This window comes from Prorops nasuta, unplaced genomic scaffold, assembly GCF_024137725.1.
Source record: "Prorops nasuta isolate Cenicafe-Biocafe unplaced genomic scaffold, Cenicafe_Pnas_1.2 PNAS00023, whole genome shotgun sequence".
Taxonomy (NCBI): Eukaryota; Metazoa; Arthropoda; class Insecta; order Hymenoptera; family Bethylidae; genus Prorops; species Prorops nasuta.
The window spans coordinates 1,286,824-1,305,919 of NW_027116820.1; the positions used below are offsets into that span (position 1 = coordinate 1,286,824).

Sequence of the window (19,096 nt, forward strand, 5' to 3'; positions counted from 1 at the left end):
GAACAGCCTAATCATGTTTTTTCATTTATTTATTTCATAATTAGGTTCAAATTGTTTCAAGGTTAATACTGTCAATCTTGCAGCTTAACCTGATTTACCGTAATAAACGAAGTAAAACATATATCTAGGAGATACACACAGACACACTGTTTACGATTGTGTGCAACTATATTTACGTTTACGTCTACTGACGTCACTAAACCTACGTTAAGCAGCCAAATTCAGCCCGAGACATACACTCTGGCTGGAGAAGAAGAAGAAGAAGAAGATTATGAAGGAGAAGAATCTCAATTTTCGATATATATTGTAACCGGGGTGTCACAAATAATCCGAAACACTCAAATATTGTCTGTGGAAACCACTTTATTCCACGAAATCTCAAGGAGGGGGCCTCCCGCGATGCTCACGCACACTTATTGTACGCGTATACACTGGTTTTTCGGGTTCTCACTCGGGGAATGCGGGGAGGGAATTATTCGGGGGCGGACGAAAAAGAAAGGGGGAACAGGGGTGAGCAGGGGTATACGGGGAAAGAACTTGAGGGAACACGGCGGCGACCACTCCGACCACGATCTCCTAACTCCACAAATCCCACGTCGGGACCACTCAATAATCCGAAGAAGGGGCCCGTATTTAAAAGACGAAGCTCCTTTCAAAATACGGCGACGACCCTTCTGTTTCTCTTACACAGTAATTGCGAGAGAGCTCGGCGCGGCGAACAGTCCTAACTCTAGAACAGAAGTGGCCCGGTCCTTGGTTCTTCGTTCGTCCTGGGCCCCGGGTCCTTTTCCTAATTCCTAGGATTTCATTATTCTTCAGGGCAACAGCGCATGCTCTCGATCTATCAGTCAATTATCACCTATCAAATTGACTGGGACCCGCATTCGCACTGTTCCCTGGGTTTCGTAGCGTCTCGGCTATCCGTGTCGTCTGCTTCGTAGCTTGGTGAGGTCCGGGCGGGGCTCTGCGGTGCGGGGTCGGCGAGTAGTGGTCGGGGAGTCGGGCGGTCGGGGAAGCGGTAGCCGTGGCGCGGGGATGGCGCGGGCACGGGGGATCGCAGCTCGGCGCGGTAGAGGAAAGGAATGGGTGGGGCGCTCAGCGGGGACTTGCGGTGAGGGGACGGTAGGAGCGTCGCGTAAACAGTCGCGCTCAGCGGGAAGGTTAGAGTGAGAGGGAATCATAAGCGTTTGGGCATGGGAGCGTAGAGGATAGGAGAACAACAGTTTTCAAGCTCATGTTGGAGCAGAGGAGACTTATGAGTACTAGTTTTAGCCTAAAATAAAATATTCTTAATTTCTATCATCCTATTTACACCTAATCCTACAAACATTCGCCCAATTCCCAATCATACCATTTCCTAAAAACATCTACTCTCCTTCCGTGGTCGACACTTACAATATTCCTACATCGGAAAACTACATCGTCGCTCCACGGAAGGTTCATCAGGCTACACACACACATACACATTCATACCGGGGGGATCGCAGGAGGCGCTAAGGGGGACAGGAGAAACTAAAAGACCTAGGCATTTCTGTAACGTGTATTCTACCACGTTACAATATATAGCTAAGTCAGTATGAGATCTCTGGATTGCATGAACCGTTTTTAATGTTCATGGTTTTAAATGAAAGCTTGTTCCAAACTAGTTTAAGGAAAGCTTTACTTAAATCATGACAGTGGATCATTCACGGAAATAAATCGGTTTGAAAAATGAGGCGGCCAAACCTACTGTATAAGATAATGGTAGTGCTCGGCGGTATAGACATGTCATTATCTACTTTTATATGTACTTGCTGTCGAGACACTGCCGTGTCTCTTGATAGCACAGAGAATATCATTAAAGCCTCAGTTTCTTAGAAATTCTACTGTCAATTTCCTACATTTATCTACCGTATGCCTGTAATATGAAAAATAATAAATTGGTAGTATTTTCAAAATTATAAGCATCTAGATGTTTTGGTCATAATATTTGTAAACTATTAGCCTCATATTCTAAAGAATTTCAGTCCAAACTGAGTTAGAAGTGCTTTATTTGTTAGGATTTGGCATTAAATTTACTCCTTTTTTCATATTGTTTTAACCTCTAGGTCTCAACATCACCATTGAGTTCTGATATATCTTCTGCCAAACCAAGATCATTTTTATCTTCCTCTGAACATTCTGTATCAGGAAATACCAAAGAGAATATCATTGCAGGCTCAGTTTCTTAGAAATTCTGCTGTCAATTTCCTACTTTTGTCTACTGTATGCCTGTAATATGATAAAACTAAAGTTGATAGTATTTTCATCATTATAAGCTTCTAGATGTTTTGGTCATAATATTTGTAAACTATTAGCCTCATATTTTAAAGAATTTCAGTCCAAGCTGAGTTGCAAGCCCTTCTTTTCTCAAGATTTGACTTTAAATTTACTACTTTTTTCATATTTTTATGAACTCTAGGTTTCAACATCACCATTGAGTTATGGCGTATCCTCTGCCAAACCAAGATTATTTTTATCTTCCTCAGGACATTCTGTATTAGGAAATACCACAGAGAATATCATTGAACCCTCAGTTTCTAAGAAATTCTGCTGTCAATTTCCTACTTTTATCTACCGTATGCCTATAATATGAAAAATGATAAATTAGTAGTATTTTCATAATTATAAGCTTCCAGATGTTCTGGTCATAATATTTGTAAACTATCAGCCTCATATTCTAAAGAATTTCAGTCCAAACTGATTGCAAGTCCTTCTTGTCTCAAAATTTTACTTTAAATTTACTCCTTTTTTCATATTATTATATACTCCAGGTCTCAACATCACCAAAGAGTTCTGACATATCCTCTGCCAAACTAAGATAATTTTTATATTCCTCTGGACATTCTGTATCAGGAAATACCACAGATAAGATGATTGAAGCCTCTAGTTCATAGATATTCTGCTGCCAATTTCCTATTTTCATCCACTGTATGCCTGCAATTTAAAAATTTACAATCTTACACGACAAATTGATCAGTTTGTAAACTGATATATATCTTAAGATTGTTCAAATGAAGTAATATTTTTATTTAATCTAATTAATTACTACAAAGCATTCAATATTTGTTCTTGACATATATATTATATCTTTGTTTCTTTTGTAAAATGTACTATCATATAATTAGCTCAAATCCAAGTACTGGTCAACTTGTATTCTACGTAAATAATATTTTTTTGCAATTTCACATCATCCAAATAAGCATTTTTTTTACCTTAATTTAATCTGAAACCTATTAAACAGTTGATATCCTCATCAGTTTAAAGAAAAGAAATAGCTAAACATGTATTTCGTTAATGATTTCAGTACCTGGAAGTTTAGCATATGATTTTCAAATACCTAAACAATTTCTTACGATCTTGGCAATCACCGATGCACATAAATATTGAAAGTATACTTCTCCTTGGCACAGTGTTGAAAATTAATCTTACTTCATCCCGTCAGCTGTATCCTCAGCAATGATACAATAAACACATCACAATAATTTAATCTGAAATAAAATTTCACAAAGTACCACAAAATATATTACATTTAATATTATAAAATTCATTGTTATGCTTATCTAATTTGTTGATTCCTTTATGTAAAAAATTCGTTTAATGAGTATAACCTCATCGGATTCAAATACGAACAGTCTAATATTGTTTTTTCATTTATTTATAACGAAATTTAGTTCAAATTATTTTAAGGTTAATACTGTCAAACTTGCAGCTTAGCCTGATTTACCGTAATAAACAAAGTAAATATATATCGCTGAGATACACACACAGACACACTGTTTACGATTGTGTGCAACTATATTTACGTTTACGTCTACTGACGTCACTAAACCTACGTTAAGCAGCCAACTTCAGCCCGAGACATATACTCTGGCTGGAGAAGAAGAAGAAGAAGATTATGAAGGAGAAGGATCTCAATTTTCCATATATATACAGCTAACTCAGTATGAGATCTCTGGATTGCATGAACTGTTTTTAATGTTCATGGTCTTAAATGAAAGCTTGTTCCAAACTAGTTTAAGGAAAGCTTTACTTAAATCATGACTGTGGATCATTCACGGAAAAAATTCGGTTTGAAAATTGAGGCGGCCAAACCTACTGTATAAGTTAACGATAGTGCTCGGCGGTATAGACATGTCATTATTTACTTTTATATGTACTTGCCGTCGAGACACTACCGTGTCTCTTGATTGAATAGTTTTCAAAAGCACTTCCAATAGCCAAGGACGGAAACTACGAGCGTTGATTATATTTATCTTCGTTCTTGGCTATTGGAACAGCTTTTGAAAACTATTCAATATATAATTATTCTTTAGTTTTTGTACCATTATGACAGAATAATAATGATTAAAGCTGTCGGTTGCTCATTTATTTATACGCTTCAAAAGAAAATTTCAAGTCTTTAAGAAGACTTTTTGTTTACGGTGCACCGAAGAAGCTTTGTGGTCTAGGCGGTAAGGTAACCGCGTGGCGATTCGTGGGTCCGGGTTCGGTTCCTGCTCCGTACTTTTCTTTTTTTTCTAAGATTAAATTTTTTTTTTAATGGCCGTTGACTTACAAAAATCAATAATAAATTAAAGAAATGCATATTTTACGGTAGTAAGCGAAATATAAAGATGAAATTGTATTTAAAGTAATTACTACATATCACATGCGCATTTCCTTAATTTATTATTGACTATAATAAGTCAATGCTTATAAATAAATATGCTGAAAAACATGTATAAAGGCATTAGGCTGCAAATGTAAATAACATAAAATATTCGTAGATTTTCGGCAAAGCGAAGCGGAAAGATTTTACCTCGAACTTCTGCTAGACGCTAACAGCGAGAAAGACAGAGAGGTCCGAGAAAGTATCTCCACTCTCTCTTTAATCCGAGGATAGGCGAGCGCGAGGGAAGTCAGTCGACACATGTACGGACGCTTCTACTTGTGTTCGTGACCATCGAGCAGCGGTAGAAGCGGGGATGGCTCACGCAAAAGAGCCTGTATCTATGGTGGTAAGTGGAGGGGGAAATTCTGTAGATCGACGGTCTACTTTCTGGCAACACTGCTCCACGGCTTTTTTTGACGCCTCCACGGCAGCGCCTCCACCGGCGAACTCATTGGGTACCATACTTTGGTAAGTATCACCCAACCACCCACCGCCTACCAAGAGGGGACTACCCCTCTGCGGCAATATCCTCCCTCCTAAGGGAAATTTCTCCTGGGACTGCCCGGGAGAAGTTAACCCTCTCCTTCCCCTCCACACTGCCTCCGAGGACTACCTCGGACCCAGTGTTCCGACCCTCAAGTCCAGGGCTCTCGAAAGAGTCGGGTAGCGGGAGGGATAGCATTCACCCTAGGGGTTGGGGTGGCTCGGAGCCACTATAGCTCTAGGAGAAGTAGGCCGAGGGGTAAGGGGACTTCCCCTTCCCTAAAACCACTTCTCCTATTTCGCTTCCTCCCGTGGCTGGGGATTTTACTGGGGAATACTCCAGGAAAAATTGCCCAGTCCGGGAGCTTTTAAGTCCGCGTTCCTTTCTGGGGAATTCTGTTTTCTGGCGTTCTAGGGAATCTTCGTAGACCGAAATTCCCTAGAAGTTGACGAGAGCAAATTCCCTAGAAAGTCGATCATTAGTTTAGCGGTTCTTTTGTAAATATATTGTAAAATGTTGTACATTTTATTTATTTAAATAAAAACTCCTTTTACCTCTTATCTTTGGCTTTGAGTATTTTATTCTAGAATAAGACCTTCCCTTTTGACCACAGGTTCGGAGCCAACTTGGGACATTGTTTCGCACAGCCATTTTTTAAATTACTATAAATCTCTTCGAGTGATCGCGAAACTGCCAGAATTTTTGTGATATGCACTGACCTGCACTGTCATAAAAATCAGTGCAAATTGTTTGCCCTATTTTAACTCCATTTTTCAACGCCGAATACTAATTTAGCATTTTCGCTATGCTAAAATTTTGTCACCGAATGCGGAAACTTCGCGAACTGACACATTATTGCTTCTCCGAATGCGCGACACTAGGCGAATTCGGAAATTGGCTCTACTCACTTGGTCGAAGCTTTCCCTAGAATTCCCAATTAGCTCGGTCTAGTAGTTCTGTGTTCGGACCAACTAGGACCAAGCGAATAGAGGTGAGTGAGCTAAGAATCCTAATGCAAATTGCCTAACAGGGCAAATGTGCAGGCTATAATCCATTTCCTTGACTGATACCACTGATATTTTACCAATCTTTAGAGAATCGTAATAGGATGATTAACTTATAAATAAATTAGAAACGTTATTAATATTCAAAATTTTAAATGGTCCCTGTTCTTGTATTTCAAAATCCCACTTTGTCAAAATTCAGTAAAGGGGACAGGCTTTTGGAAGGGGTATGATAAAAAAGAGTAAGCTCACTCACCTCTATTCGCTTGGTCCTAGTTGGTCCGAACACAGAATTACTAGACCGAGCTAATAGGGAATTCTAGGGAAAGCTTCGACCAAGTGAGTAGAGCCAATTTCCGAACTCGCCTACTGTAAAATCTTACACCCAGTGCGCAATAGTGCGAGTTCTCGAATTCACTATAAGTAACACCTTTTATCTCAGAGAGCCCCGTTTCAAGCTCTTCTCTTCAATTACAAACGAAACGAAAAACAGAAAAAAAATTCAACTCAGACACAAGCACGTTGCATCTGTCATAACGGGCCAACTCTTTGTAACGTACAAACTTTCAAAAATTCTTAAACTGAAGAAGAAGGAACAATACTGCCATCTATACTCGGTATGTACTCACAATAGTACCAACATAGTGTTAGTCGTAAAAATAAAAGAACTATTTTCAAATGATCGTTTTTATATTTGATTTTCAGCATATCTTCATCCAAATCTCCATTTAGATACGCCGCATTGACATCCACACGATCTATAAACCAATTATTTCGCGCTACTAACGCAAACAGATATCTTAAAGACGCATATCTTATTACTGGAGAAAAAATCTCTTGATAGTCTATGCCCTTTTGCTGAGCACAACCTTTTATTACTAATCTAGCTTTGTATTTACATACCTCACCTGATTCGTTTTTCTTGAACTTAAATATCCATTTTGTATTTTATACCCTTTTTTTGGCATATTTACAATGGTCCAACTTTTTTTTCTTTTTAGAGTTTCTAATTCATCCTTCATTGCGCGTTTCCAATGTGAGCTATTATTTGACTTTAACGCTTCATTCGCAGTACATGGATCATTATTACTAATATCTGAAACAAAAAAACTTTTAAAATCTCTAAGAATATTCGATTTCCATAGTCTTTTTCAACGTCGAAGTGTTGTTTGTTGTTGCTCTCCTGGACCCATATTGGTTGTGTGATCATCTTCTACACTTATGTCTTCACCTTGGGATTTTTCCTCTTCTTCTATAATTTGTTCACTTAAATCAGAGTTTGCTTCATCTCTGTGGCTTGTATTCTCGCTTCCTTCAGTAACTTCTTCTTCAGAAAATATTTCCTTATTTTTTCTTTCATCAGGCTTATTTGACCCTTCCCTTTTTGCTGTATTATTATTTTCTGTCTCTAAGAGAATTAAAATTTTTCAAAACTAATTTCGTGAGTTTTTGGATCCATCAGTCTGTATCCCTTTATGTTTTCTGAATATCCCACAAATATTTTTTCTTCTGACTTCGAATCCCATTTCTTTCGCTTCTCTTTAGGGACATGTAACAGCTTTACACCTAAAAATTTTTAAATATGCTAGATTTGGCTTCTTCCCTCTCCACATTTCTTCTGAAGTTTTCTTATTTATTTTAGTATGTGTCCTATTAATAATATATGCTGCAGTAAATGCAACTTCTCCTCAATAACGTCTGCTTAGAATTACATCAAATAGTATGTATCCTAGCTTTTTCTACAATGGTCCGATTCATCCTTTGCCGTTCCGTTTTGCTCAGGAGAATAAGGTATGGTTGTTTGATGTTTTATCCCAGCATTTTGCATTAACTCTTTCATTTTTCCGTTACCATATTCTCTTTTATTATCTGTTCGCAAGTTCTTGATTTTTCTTCCAGTATCATTTTCTACCATAGCTTTAAATTCAGCAAATTTCATTATCACTTGACCTTTTTCTTTTAGTAAGTATACAAACACCTTTTTTGTATAATCATCTATGAAAGTCAACGTATACCTTGATCCACCAAATGTTATATTTTCCATTGGTCCACATAAGTCTGAGTGTATTAGTTCCAGAATCTGTGTAGAGTATGTTTCACGTATATTTTCTTCAATTGTCTTTAACGTTTGCCCTTTATACACGTTATACAATCTTAATCTGATATTGTTAACTATTCTATTCCTGTTGTTGCACCGTTTTTTAATAGTGTCATATTTCTTCGATTAATGACCTAATCTTCTGTGCCATAAAGTGCATTCAGTTTTCACACTCAACAAACAATTATTATTACTCATAGCATTTAACTTATAAACACAATTTACTTTTGGAATATTAGCATTGGTTTCATTTTCCTTATTTTTTATACAACCTTTATTTTTACTAAATATCACTGTATTATTTTTATGAGTTATTTTATTTACCGACAACAAATTTGCTGTGATATTTGGGACGTAAAAGATATCATTTACTGTTACGTCTTCTGTCTGTCTTTCAAGTGTTATCTTTAGGTTAGCTTTATCTGTAGCTGTAGCTACTAGTTTCTTGTTATCTACCACCATCACTGTAGTTCCATTTATCAAGTAACACGGTAGTATTACGCGGCAAGTAATTTAAAGAGCCGCGCGACACTACCTACTTTTACACCAAGTTTGGACTCACGATTTTTCCGATGGATATATTTTCCAATCGGTTCATTTAATGAAAATTTTAATGAAACTTTTGTTATATAATATTTATATAAGTTTTAGAATGAGAACGCAAACGTTTAACTCGGTTCACGCAATGCTGAGATCTCAAGATTACGTTCTACTGACGGCTCAGAACAGTTTCATTTAGCGTTTCTTCTTTTTCCGACCAAGATTTTGCTGTCTCCATCGGACCTCTCACTCTTACACGTTTAAGCGTTATCTTCTGTCCTTTACTTTTGCTCTTTCGAATGTGTTGGTGCTATAGATGTGAAACAGATACCAATATGGCCGCGACGCAGGCGCGACGTATATGACGGTATATGTAGTATCCATCGAAGTGTTCGTTTTGTTAGTATTATTCGCACGTGAGTTTTCCACGTGAATTCATAGTTAAAATTTGGATGCATCAATTATATGGCAGTGATCCAGAAAACAATTAGATAAGTATTGTTTGTTAGAACAAATATTTGAGCAATGGTACTTTGTGGTTTCTTTGTTTTATAGGTTACAGGAAATAGAGTAAATAATAGAAAACCATGCGTTTATAAACGCTCATCACATTCCAATTAATAATGTAATTGGTAACAAAATGATGCCAAAACAAGGAAAATAGTTGTGGTATAGTCTATAACCCTTAATACGCGCGCAGATTATTTAGGTTAGTTTCAATGCATCTTGAAGAACAAATTAAAAGTTAAATAACATTTTTCAATATCTGATTTTTATTTACTCAGTTTTTAAATTAAATGTGTTTATCAATATTATTATTATAGTATGTGTTTTCAAAATTACAGATTGTGTTAGCAAAATGCAGAAAGCAGATGAACGAATGGTAGATCGAACAGATTACATATATAAAGGTATGCAGAAACAAAAATTAAACATACATTGATCTTTTGTGACTTATAATTTTAATGAGGTTAGGAGGTTGTATTAATAAATATATCTTCTTTCATCATTTAAATTTGCCATAACTTGGTTTGTACGTATGTTTAAAAATTGAATCTATATAAGTACTTTTATATACTTATATGCAGTCATATACCAACATATATTTTAAGCTATTGTTATTATATTCTTATAAAATGATTGGCAGGTAATATATTCTTCAAAAATGCAACAACAAGTATCGGAATGGGAAAATAAAGTAGAAGTTATCAAATTGCATCCAGGAGCTGATTATGTAGAGTATGAGTCATTTATGGATATTAGAAAATGAATCAATTAGACAATGCTACGGAGGATGATAAATTTGGATTTCGACTAAAAAGAGGCCTGGTATTTTACACTTCGTAAGATCTATAAAATTCTAAGACAAAAATATTAAAATTTATAAATACATATTCATGTTTTTACAGATATATTTTTTTGTATTAATTTCAGATTATGTTGGAGAATTCTGTTTGGTATATGGTAATATATGGTGTTTAACAATAAACTCTAATACAATAATATTGAGATACTTATTTCAATTTAATTTGTAACCTGCAGGTAGTGGAAATTTAAATATTATCACATTTTCGGTTCATAGTCGCTTGTATTGTTATTATATTCTTATAAAATGATTACCAGGCAATATATTCTTAAATAATGCAACAACAAGCATCCGGATGGAAAAAAAGAGTAGAAATAATTTGTATCCAGCAGCTGTATGTTGAGTATGAGCCATTTGTGGTATTATAAAACTATTCAATTATATTATGTTTGAGATGAGCTTTATGTAGCAAAGCAACAATTAAAAGGAAAATTATATTGTATAATATGTACATATCCAATTTTAATCAAACCAATTTTCTCTTAAGTAGCATTATTTATATAATAAATTTGTCTCATTTACAGGATATGTCAGAAAGAAGAAGGAGCATCTAGAATAGTGGAAAATTGGGTAAACTTTCAAATATTTGCATAAAGGTATGCAGAACAAAATTTTAACATACGTAAACTGTTGGTGCCTATAATTATTGAAGATACAAGGTTTATGTAATAAATAGATCTTTCATCATTTAAAATTGTCATTAATTGTTGTGTATGTATATTTAAATAGTAAGCTTGGGTACTATTAAGTTTGAGATGAAGTTTAAGTAGCAAAGTAACAATTGAAAGGAAAATTATATTGTACTATACGTATCCAATTTTAATTCAAACATATTTTCTCTTAATTAGCATTGTTTATATTATAATTTTGTTTTATTTATAGGTTATTTCAGAAATAAGGAGGAGCATCTAGAATAGTTGGAAATAGGCTAAGCAGTCACATGTTTGCGTAAAGATATGCAGATGAAACATTATAACATAAGAAAACTTTTGGTGACTAATATTAATGAAGATAGAAGGTTGTATCAATCAGTAGAACTTTCATCATCTAAATTTGTCATTAACTGATGTATATGTATATTTAAATAGTAAGTCTGGGAACTATTATGTATGACTTGAGCTTTAAGTAGCATAGCAACAGTTGAAAGAAAATTATATTGTATAATATGTATCCAATATTAATCCAAACAAATTTTCTCTTAATTATAATTGTTTATATTATAATTTTGTCTTATTTACAGGTTATTTCAGAAATAAGAAGGATCATCTAGAATAGTGGGAAATAGGCTAATAAGCAGTCACATGTTTGCATAAAGACATGCAGATAAAACATTAAAACATACGAAAATTTTTTGTGACTAATTTTAATGAGGATAGAAGGTTGTAGTAATCAGTAGAACTTTCATCATCTAAATTTGTCATTAATTGCTGTATATGTATATGATATTGATTAAAAGCATAAAAGGAATAATGAAACGTGATTATATTTCTTTATACGCAAATGCAGTTATATAATGCATTGTAAATTGTTATTCAATTAGAAGTGTACTATTTCGTATAGAAGCAGACAATGCTCTAAAATCGTTTATTTTTGCTTACAGAAACTATTGATAATACTTTAGAGAATATTGATATTAGACAATATGCTGAAATCCAATTTGTTGGAAAGCGGCAGTATGATGCTAGTGATTTTATCACTGCTCTGTGTGATAAATAAAATTGCTTGAATCGCGTTGTGCAACATTATCTAACAAAAACGGTCAAATGTAGTACTCCATGTGGTCATACAGATATTATCCAATCTTGTAATAATATTTTATTACTTACTCTATTTGATGATATGAAGAGTTTGTTAATTTCCAAAAAATTATACAAAAGTAACTCTTGGAGCACATGAAAGAAATAATTCAGAGCAACTTCTTTAAGTGGAAAAAACTATAGAATTCTTTGTACAGTAATTGCATGAGTTCTTTTGAACTTCAGCAAAAAATTGCTAGTACAGTTATTAGCATAGTTCTGATTGTTAAATTATCATTATTTAATACCAAAACAGAAAATATAGAAAACGTTAAAGATTGGACTGTTCTTAAAAACTGGAACATTAAAGGTATACCTACTGAGAAATTAGAAAGTAGTGATAAAGATTATAAAGCAAATTGTGCGATTTTCCATGATGGCAAGGATGCTACAACTGGTCATTATACGTCTATGATACGTAAGGATAAATTATGGATATATGCGAACGATCATATCGTCTAAAAGAAAACATGGTTCAGAAATTCAAAAGGTGCGTATATCATATTCTTTGAGGAAATTGAATTCATTCAATATTACGTCATTCTTATCTCTAACGGCTGCTTTTATAAATGTTGAAAGTTGTTATTATGAGTAAAAACATCTTATTCGTAATAACATGTTCAATAATATTAGCACCACAACTGTGCGTTTAAAACGCCATGTCACTAAATAATGTCTGCAATTATTGCGAATTCGGCTGCAATTTTCCCATTAAGTAAATTATTTGAAAATGATATCAATTCCACAATAAGATGCTATCATTTCAAATAGTTTTATACTGGGTAGAGCGCCATTTAAATTAAAATCATGTAACGAATATTTTTTTCAAAAAAATAATGTATCTTTCTTAAAAAAAAATATTCATTACGATTTTATAAATGTTTTTCTTCGTTTCATTTACTTTTAAATGTTAAAAATATATACTTAAATCTTATACTTTTTCTAATTTATTATTGTAAAATAAATTTCATTATTCTTCCGAAATGTTATTATTTATATAATTTCATATATATTCCCGTTCAATAAAATTAAATAAATCGAATACACACACTATCAATATGAGTTTACTACGTTTTCTTTCATTTTCATCCAAAAATATATTCCTAAGACGACTTCGCGAAATATTACGAAAAGTCCTGAGATCCCCCCAAAAAACACTTTCGTGTAAAAAGAAGGCGGCAAGTAATTTTGCCATTTCTCTCAAAAAATAGTAATTACAACAAGAAAAGTTATTACACAAAATAAATAGCAAACAAAAATACCGGCAACACAAAGTATTGTAATCATTTAGATGAGACAAGTAATTATAATTAGTCCCAACAAAAGTAACAACAAACAATGATATTATAGAAAATAAATCTCAATCGAAAATACCAGCAACACAAAGGATTGGAATCACTTATAAATTCAACAAGTAATCAAGCGGTAACATAAAGCACTGAGCTCTTATAATTTAGGCAACTAAAAAATGTGAATGAATAATTAATTATTATATAATTTTTGTATACATACTACTTGCCAAGGATGGGTCAAATAGTGTAATGTATATTTAAATCTTCGTTACAGTTGCATTTTGAAATATCTACTACTATACACTTTTTGGCCCGTCCCGGCAAGTAGTATGTATACAAAAATTATATAATAATTAATTATTCATTTACTTTTTTCAGTTGCCTAAATTATAAGTTCTCAGTGCTTTATGTTACCGCTTGATTACTTGTTGAATTTATAAGTGATTTCAATCCTTTGTGTTGCCGGTATTTTTGTTTGCTATTTATTCTGTGTAATAATTTTTCTTGTTGGAATTACTATTTTTGGAGAGAAAGGGCAAAATTACTTGCCGCCTTCTTTTTACACGAAAGTGTTTTTTGGGTTTTTTTTTAACTTCTCTCAATAGTTCTCTATTGTTAGTTATATGGCATGATACACCTGAATCAATATATCATTCATTTCTATTCGGACCTTCTGACGACATAAAAGCAACAAACGATTTTTCGTTCTTCGATTTGTTATAGCCATTTTTTTTTTTAATTATTTTTTGAAGATTTGCTACAACAATTACTCGCTATGTGACTGTAATTATTGCATGCGTAACATTTAGGTCTTCTACTGTTTCTGTTTCTCATTTTTTCCTTGAAGAATAATGACACGGCGTTGCTCAAACTTTTCAATTTTTAAAACGATTTCGTTTCTTGTAATAATTTTTACTTTTATTATGTCACCTGTAATTCGTATATCGGAATTTTCAAGTGCCATAATCATTGCTCGATATTCGTCAGGTAATCCAGCCAGTAATAACGCTCCTATCCATTCGTCTCCCATCTCGAATTCCAGCTCATTTAATTTCTGGGAACTCGTCATAATACGATTTACGTAGTCCTCCTCCTCCATTGATTTACACTTATCCAATTATGTAGACACTAATGTGTGTAGCAATGACACTTTCCTTACTAGACCTGAATCTTCAAACGTAATTCTTAATTTTTCCCACGCGTCTTTGGACATTTTTGCATCACGTATGTATGCGTAATTTGTAGATTCAATTGATAAAATAATTTTTGCTCTTGCCTTAGTATTTCTTTCTAAATCGGTATCGTCTCCAGTTATAAATTTCCAGAGCCCTTCTAACTGAAGTAGTGCCTACATATCAAATTTCCAGGAATTATAATTTTCGCTGGCTACCAACTTTTCTATTTTAATTATGCTGACGCTTTTGTTCGTCATTTTCTTTTCACTGTTCACTGCTCTGAGTAGTTGAATCTGAAAAATTACTTTACTTCCGTTGAATTAAACCCCTCAGTCCATAGCCTCTTAGTTTGCGGGGTAATTAAAACACTCGCTAAGTGATGTCTTAATGATTAAATTAAGGATTTATTAAAAAACCTTTAATATAGTACATCTATCGTGGCGGTCACGTTCCATCATTGGACGGGAGCTACGAACTAACTAACTAACAAGAAGGAACGCTTTAAACGTCACCATGCGGAGTATGCCAGTCTAGTAACATACGATTATACAGTATTACCAGCATTATTTATAGTGTTGTTTATTAGAAAACAATCCTAAAGTATGCTTATAATTTCTCAATCTAGGACGGCCTAACCCTAAGAAGAACATCTACAATAACATCGAGGAGCACAACCACACATAACATAAGTTAATAGAGATAACTATGAAATTTAATTTTTTCACTCGAGGTTTCTATGTTTTTGCTTCTTCATTTGTTATTTTATAAAGTTCATATTCGTTAGTGACAAACATACGCTGTCTTTTTTAATCAAACTTAATACAACAATCTGATTAAGATCAATATTTTTCATGCTCAAATATGACACATAGATTTGTTATTAATAACTATATCGCTTAACGTAAGACAATTTCGTAACCTGCACAAAGTTAAAGCTCCTCTCTCAACTTTATGTTAATCTTAACCCATTAACGTCCAAAATGTCAAAATTTCTTGCACGTTTTCAAAGTGATTTTTTCCTATGTAATTGGCGTTGAAAAAATTCTTGAACCACATATTCTGATGTAAAATTGCATGCTCTTTCAGAATCCGTTGCCAGAATCATGATAAAACTCACAGGAAAAGAGATATGCTCGATTGAAACATAAAAAACACCTAAATTTTCGAAAAAAAAAATTTTTAGGATTTTTTTTCGAAGTGTTACGGTGAAGATATCACCTTGCGACCGTGATCAAAGGTGATCATGGGAGTTGAAGTTTAACAGGGAATTTTTTTGTTGACCTTGAACCATCGCTTCTTTACAAAATGGCGGAAAAAACGAATTTTTTTTTTCAATCTTCATCAACTTTTTTCTCGAAATCTATGGTCTTTAGAAAAAAATTCATAAAAACAAAAATTCCTTAGAATCGCTCGAGGAACATTCTCAAATTTTTTCAGAATTTTTTGAGACAATTTTTGAAAATTCCATTTCACAAGTTTCCCGGAAAATCACAAATTTTCTCAAAAAATTCTGAAAAAATTTGAGAATGTTCCTCGAGCGATTCTAAGGCATTTTTGTTTTTATGAATTTTTTTCTAAAGACCATAGATTTCGAGAAAAAAGTTGATGAAGATTGAAAAAAAAAAATTCGATTTTCCGCCATTTTGTAAAGAAGCGATGGTTCAAGGTCAACAAAAAAATTCCCTGTTAAACTTCAACTCCCATGATCACCTTTGATCACGGTCGCAAGGTGATATCTTCACCGTAACACTTCGAAAAAAAATCCTAAAAATTTTTTTTTTCGAAAATTTAGGTGTTTTTTATGTTTCAATCGAGCATATCTCTTTTCCTGTGAGTTTTATCATGATTCTGGCAACGGATTCTGAAAGAGCATGCAATTTTACATCAGAATATGTGGTTCAAGAATTTTTTCAACGCCAATTACATAGGAAAAAATCACTTTGAAAACGTGCAAGAAATTTTGACATTTTGGACGTTAATGGGTTAATATACGTCTGGGTTTTCCATTTTTATCAATTTAAAGACAAAAGTATAAAGGCGATCTAAAATGTTACAATAGTATTACTACACCGCGAATATCGAACGCATTATAATATTAGCTAACAGGAATAATACTTTTGTCAAGTTTTGATTACAAATATTTTTAAGTAAATAAACAAGAGCAATATAAAAATTAAATACTTTACCTTATTTGGTGCTATTGACATAATTGTAAGAAGAAAATAAATTTAAAAATAAGGATAATTAATGTTCATGGTAGTATCCTCTGTAACGTAGGGGTCAGCCACCTTGCCGAACCAAAGTAGATCGCACGCGTCCGTGTGCAATACCGGTAGTATTGCACATTGCTGACGCCCGGACTTCTTTTCCGGAAATGCGTCAAACCTTGGGTGTCGGCTGTGGATGTGGAGACTTTTTGGCTGTCATGTGTCAAAAGATCATGGCGCTACTGACGACACATGACCTATTAAGCCTCCTACATATATGCGAGTTCCGCGACCCTCAAGTTGAGTCTTATTCTATGCAAGCTTAGCCGCTGCCGCATCATCCGCGTTCGATGGACGTAACTCTAGTGTTCGTTCCAAGGGAGCAGAGTACTCCACTTCATTCTAAAAAACCTCTTGCCCAGTCGCCGTGTACTGGTAGTTAAGTCTAGTAATATTCAATCTAAAACAAGTCGAGTAGTAATCATCGCGAGTGGGCATCTTTCAGTCGTGCCTAACACGTACCGTTCTAAAAGATAACAACAACTACTACGAACTGATCATAGTTAATTAGTGCGAGTAACCCACAACCATAAGAGAGTCTAGTCTCTCCAATAGTTGTGACGAATAGTAAATAAGCCTGCGAATGCTGTTGCAGCATAATTAGCGTTTACTGAAAGTATAATTGTAATACCTGAAAATACATAGTTTGTGTCAAATCTGCTGTTCCAACGTATGTTTATACATACTATCATTCACCCCGAATCTTGCCAATTCATTACATTCTTACCGCTCGGAGTGTAATATTTCTAGTTCAGTGTACTATGAGTCGCAAAACTCAATCGGCGTTTCTACTGACCCAGACTGTAGTGCAGTGTTGCCAGAAAGTAGACCGTCGGTATACAGAATTTCCCCCTCCACTTACCACCACAGATACAGGCTCGTTTGCGTGAGCCATCCCCGCTTCTACCGCTGCTCAATGGTCACGAACACAAGTAGAAGCGTCCGTACATGTGTCGACTGACTTCGCTCGCTCTCGCCTATCCTCGGATTAAAGAGAGAGTGGAGATACTTTCTCGGACCTCTCTGTCTTTCTCGCTGTTAGCGTCTAGCAGAAGTTCGAGGTAAAATCTTTCCGCTTCGCTTTGCCGAAAATCTACGAATATTTTATGTTATTTACATTTGCAGCCTAATGCCTTTATACATGTTTTTCAGCATATTTATTTGTAAGCATTGACTTATTATAGTCAATAATAAATTAAGGAAATGCCCATGTGATATGTAGTAATTACTTTAAATACAATTTCATCTTTAAATTTCGCTTACTTCCGTAAAATATGCATTTCTTTAATTTATTATTGATTTTTGTAAGTCAACGGCCATTAAAAAAAAAATTTAATCTTAGAAAAAAAAGAAAAGTACGGAGCAGGAACCGAACCCGGACCCACGAATCGCCACGCGGTTACCTTACCGCCTAGACCACAAAGCTTCTTCGGTGCACCGTAAACAAAAAGTCTTCTTAAAGACTTGAAATTTTCTTTTGAAGCGTATAAATAAATGAGCAACCGACAGCTTTAATCATTATTATTCTGTCATAATGGTACAAAAACTAAAGAATAATTATATATTGAATAGTTTTCAAAAGCTGTTCCAATAGCCAAGATCGAAGATAAATATAATCAACGCTCGTAGTTTCCGTCCTTGGCTATTGGAAGAGCTTTTGAAAACTATTCAATCAAGAGACACGGTAGTGTCTCGACGGCAAGTACATATAAAAGTAGATAATGACATGTCTATACCGCCGAGCACTATCGTTAGCTTATACAGTAGGTTTGGCCGCCTCAATTTTCAAACCGAATTTTTTCCGTGAATGATCCACTGTCATGATTTAAGTAAAGTTTTCCTTAAACTAGTTTGGAACAAGCTTTCATTTAAGACCATGAACATTAAAAACGGTTCATGCAATCCAGAGATCTCATACTGAGTTAGCTGTATATATATCGAAAATTGAGATTCTTCTCCTTCATAATCTTCTTCTTCTTCTTCTCCAGCCAGAGTGTATGTCTCGGGCTGAAGTTGGCTGCTTAACGTAGGTTTAGTGACGTCAGTAGACGTAAACGTAAATATAGTTGCACACAATCGTAAACAGTGTGTCTGTGTGTGTATCTCAGCGATATATATTTACTTTGTTTATTACGGTAAATCAGGCAGTAGAGGAGCTATGCGGTTCCGATGACAGGGAGTGGGGGAAGCTGTTTTGTGGTGTGGAAGGGGGATGGGTGGGGATAAGACTCTCTTAGTATGGTAGTGGTGGGGATGAGGAAGGAAAGGGTCTTATAGTGGGATCGCGTTTGGTTAGGGAGGGTGGGGGTATTTTTCACCCTATGTCACAGTTGGAAGGTCTTATAGTGGGACCGAGTTTGGTTAGGTAGGGGGTATTTTTCACCCTATGTCACAGTTGGAAG

At 34.6% G+C, this 19,096-nt stretch overlaps 1 protein-coding gene across 1 annotated transcript; it reads right to left on the reverse strand.

Moving 5' to 3' along the window:
- Positions 1 to 2,083: 2,083 nt before the first annotated feature.
- On the reverse strand, positions 2,084 to 8,720 carry LOC136781508 (uncharacterized). Its single transcript, XM_066740396.1, has 7 exons — positions 8,484 to 8,720; positions 8,012 to 8,240; positions 7,317 to 7,568; positions 7,064 to 7,256; positions 6,790 to 6,959; positions 2,788 to 2,955; positions 2,084 to 2,160 (listed from the first exon to the last, which is right to left on the reverse strand). Exons 1-7 carry the CDS (start codon positions 8,718 to 8,720, stop codon positions 2,084 to 2,086), a joined length of 1,326 nt encoding a protein of 441 aa, XP_066596493.1.
- Positions 8,721 to 19,096: the final 10,376 nt, after the last annotated feature.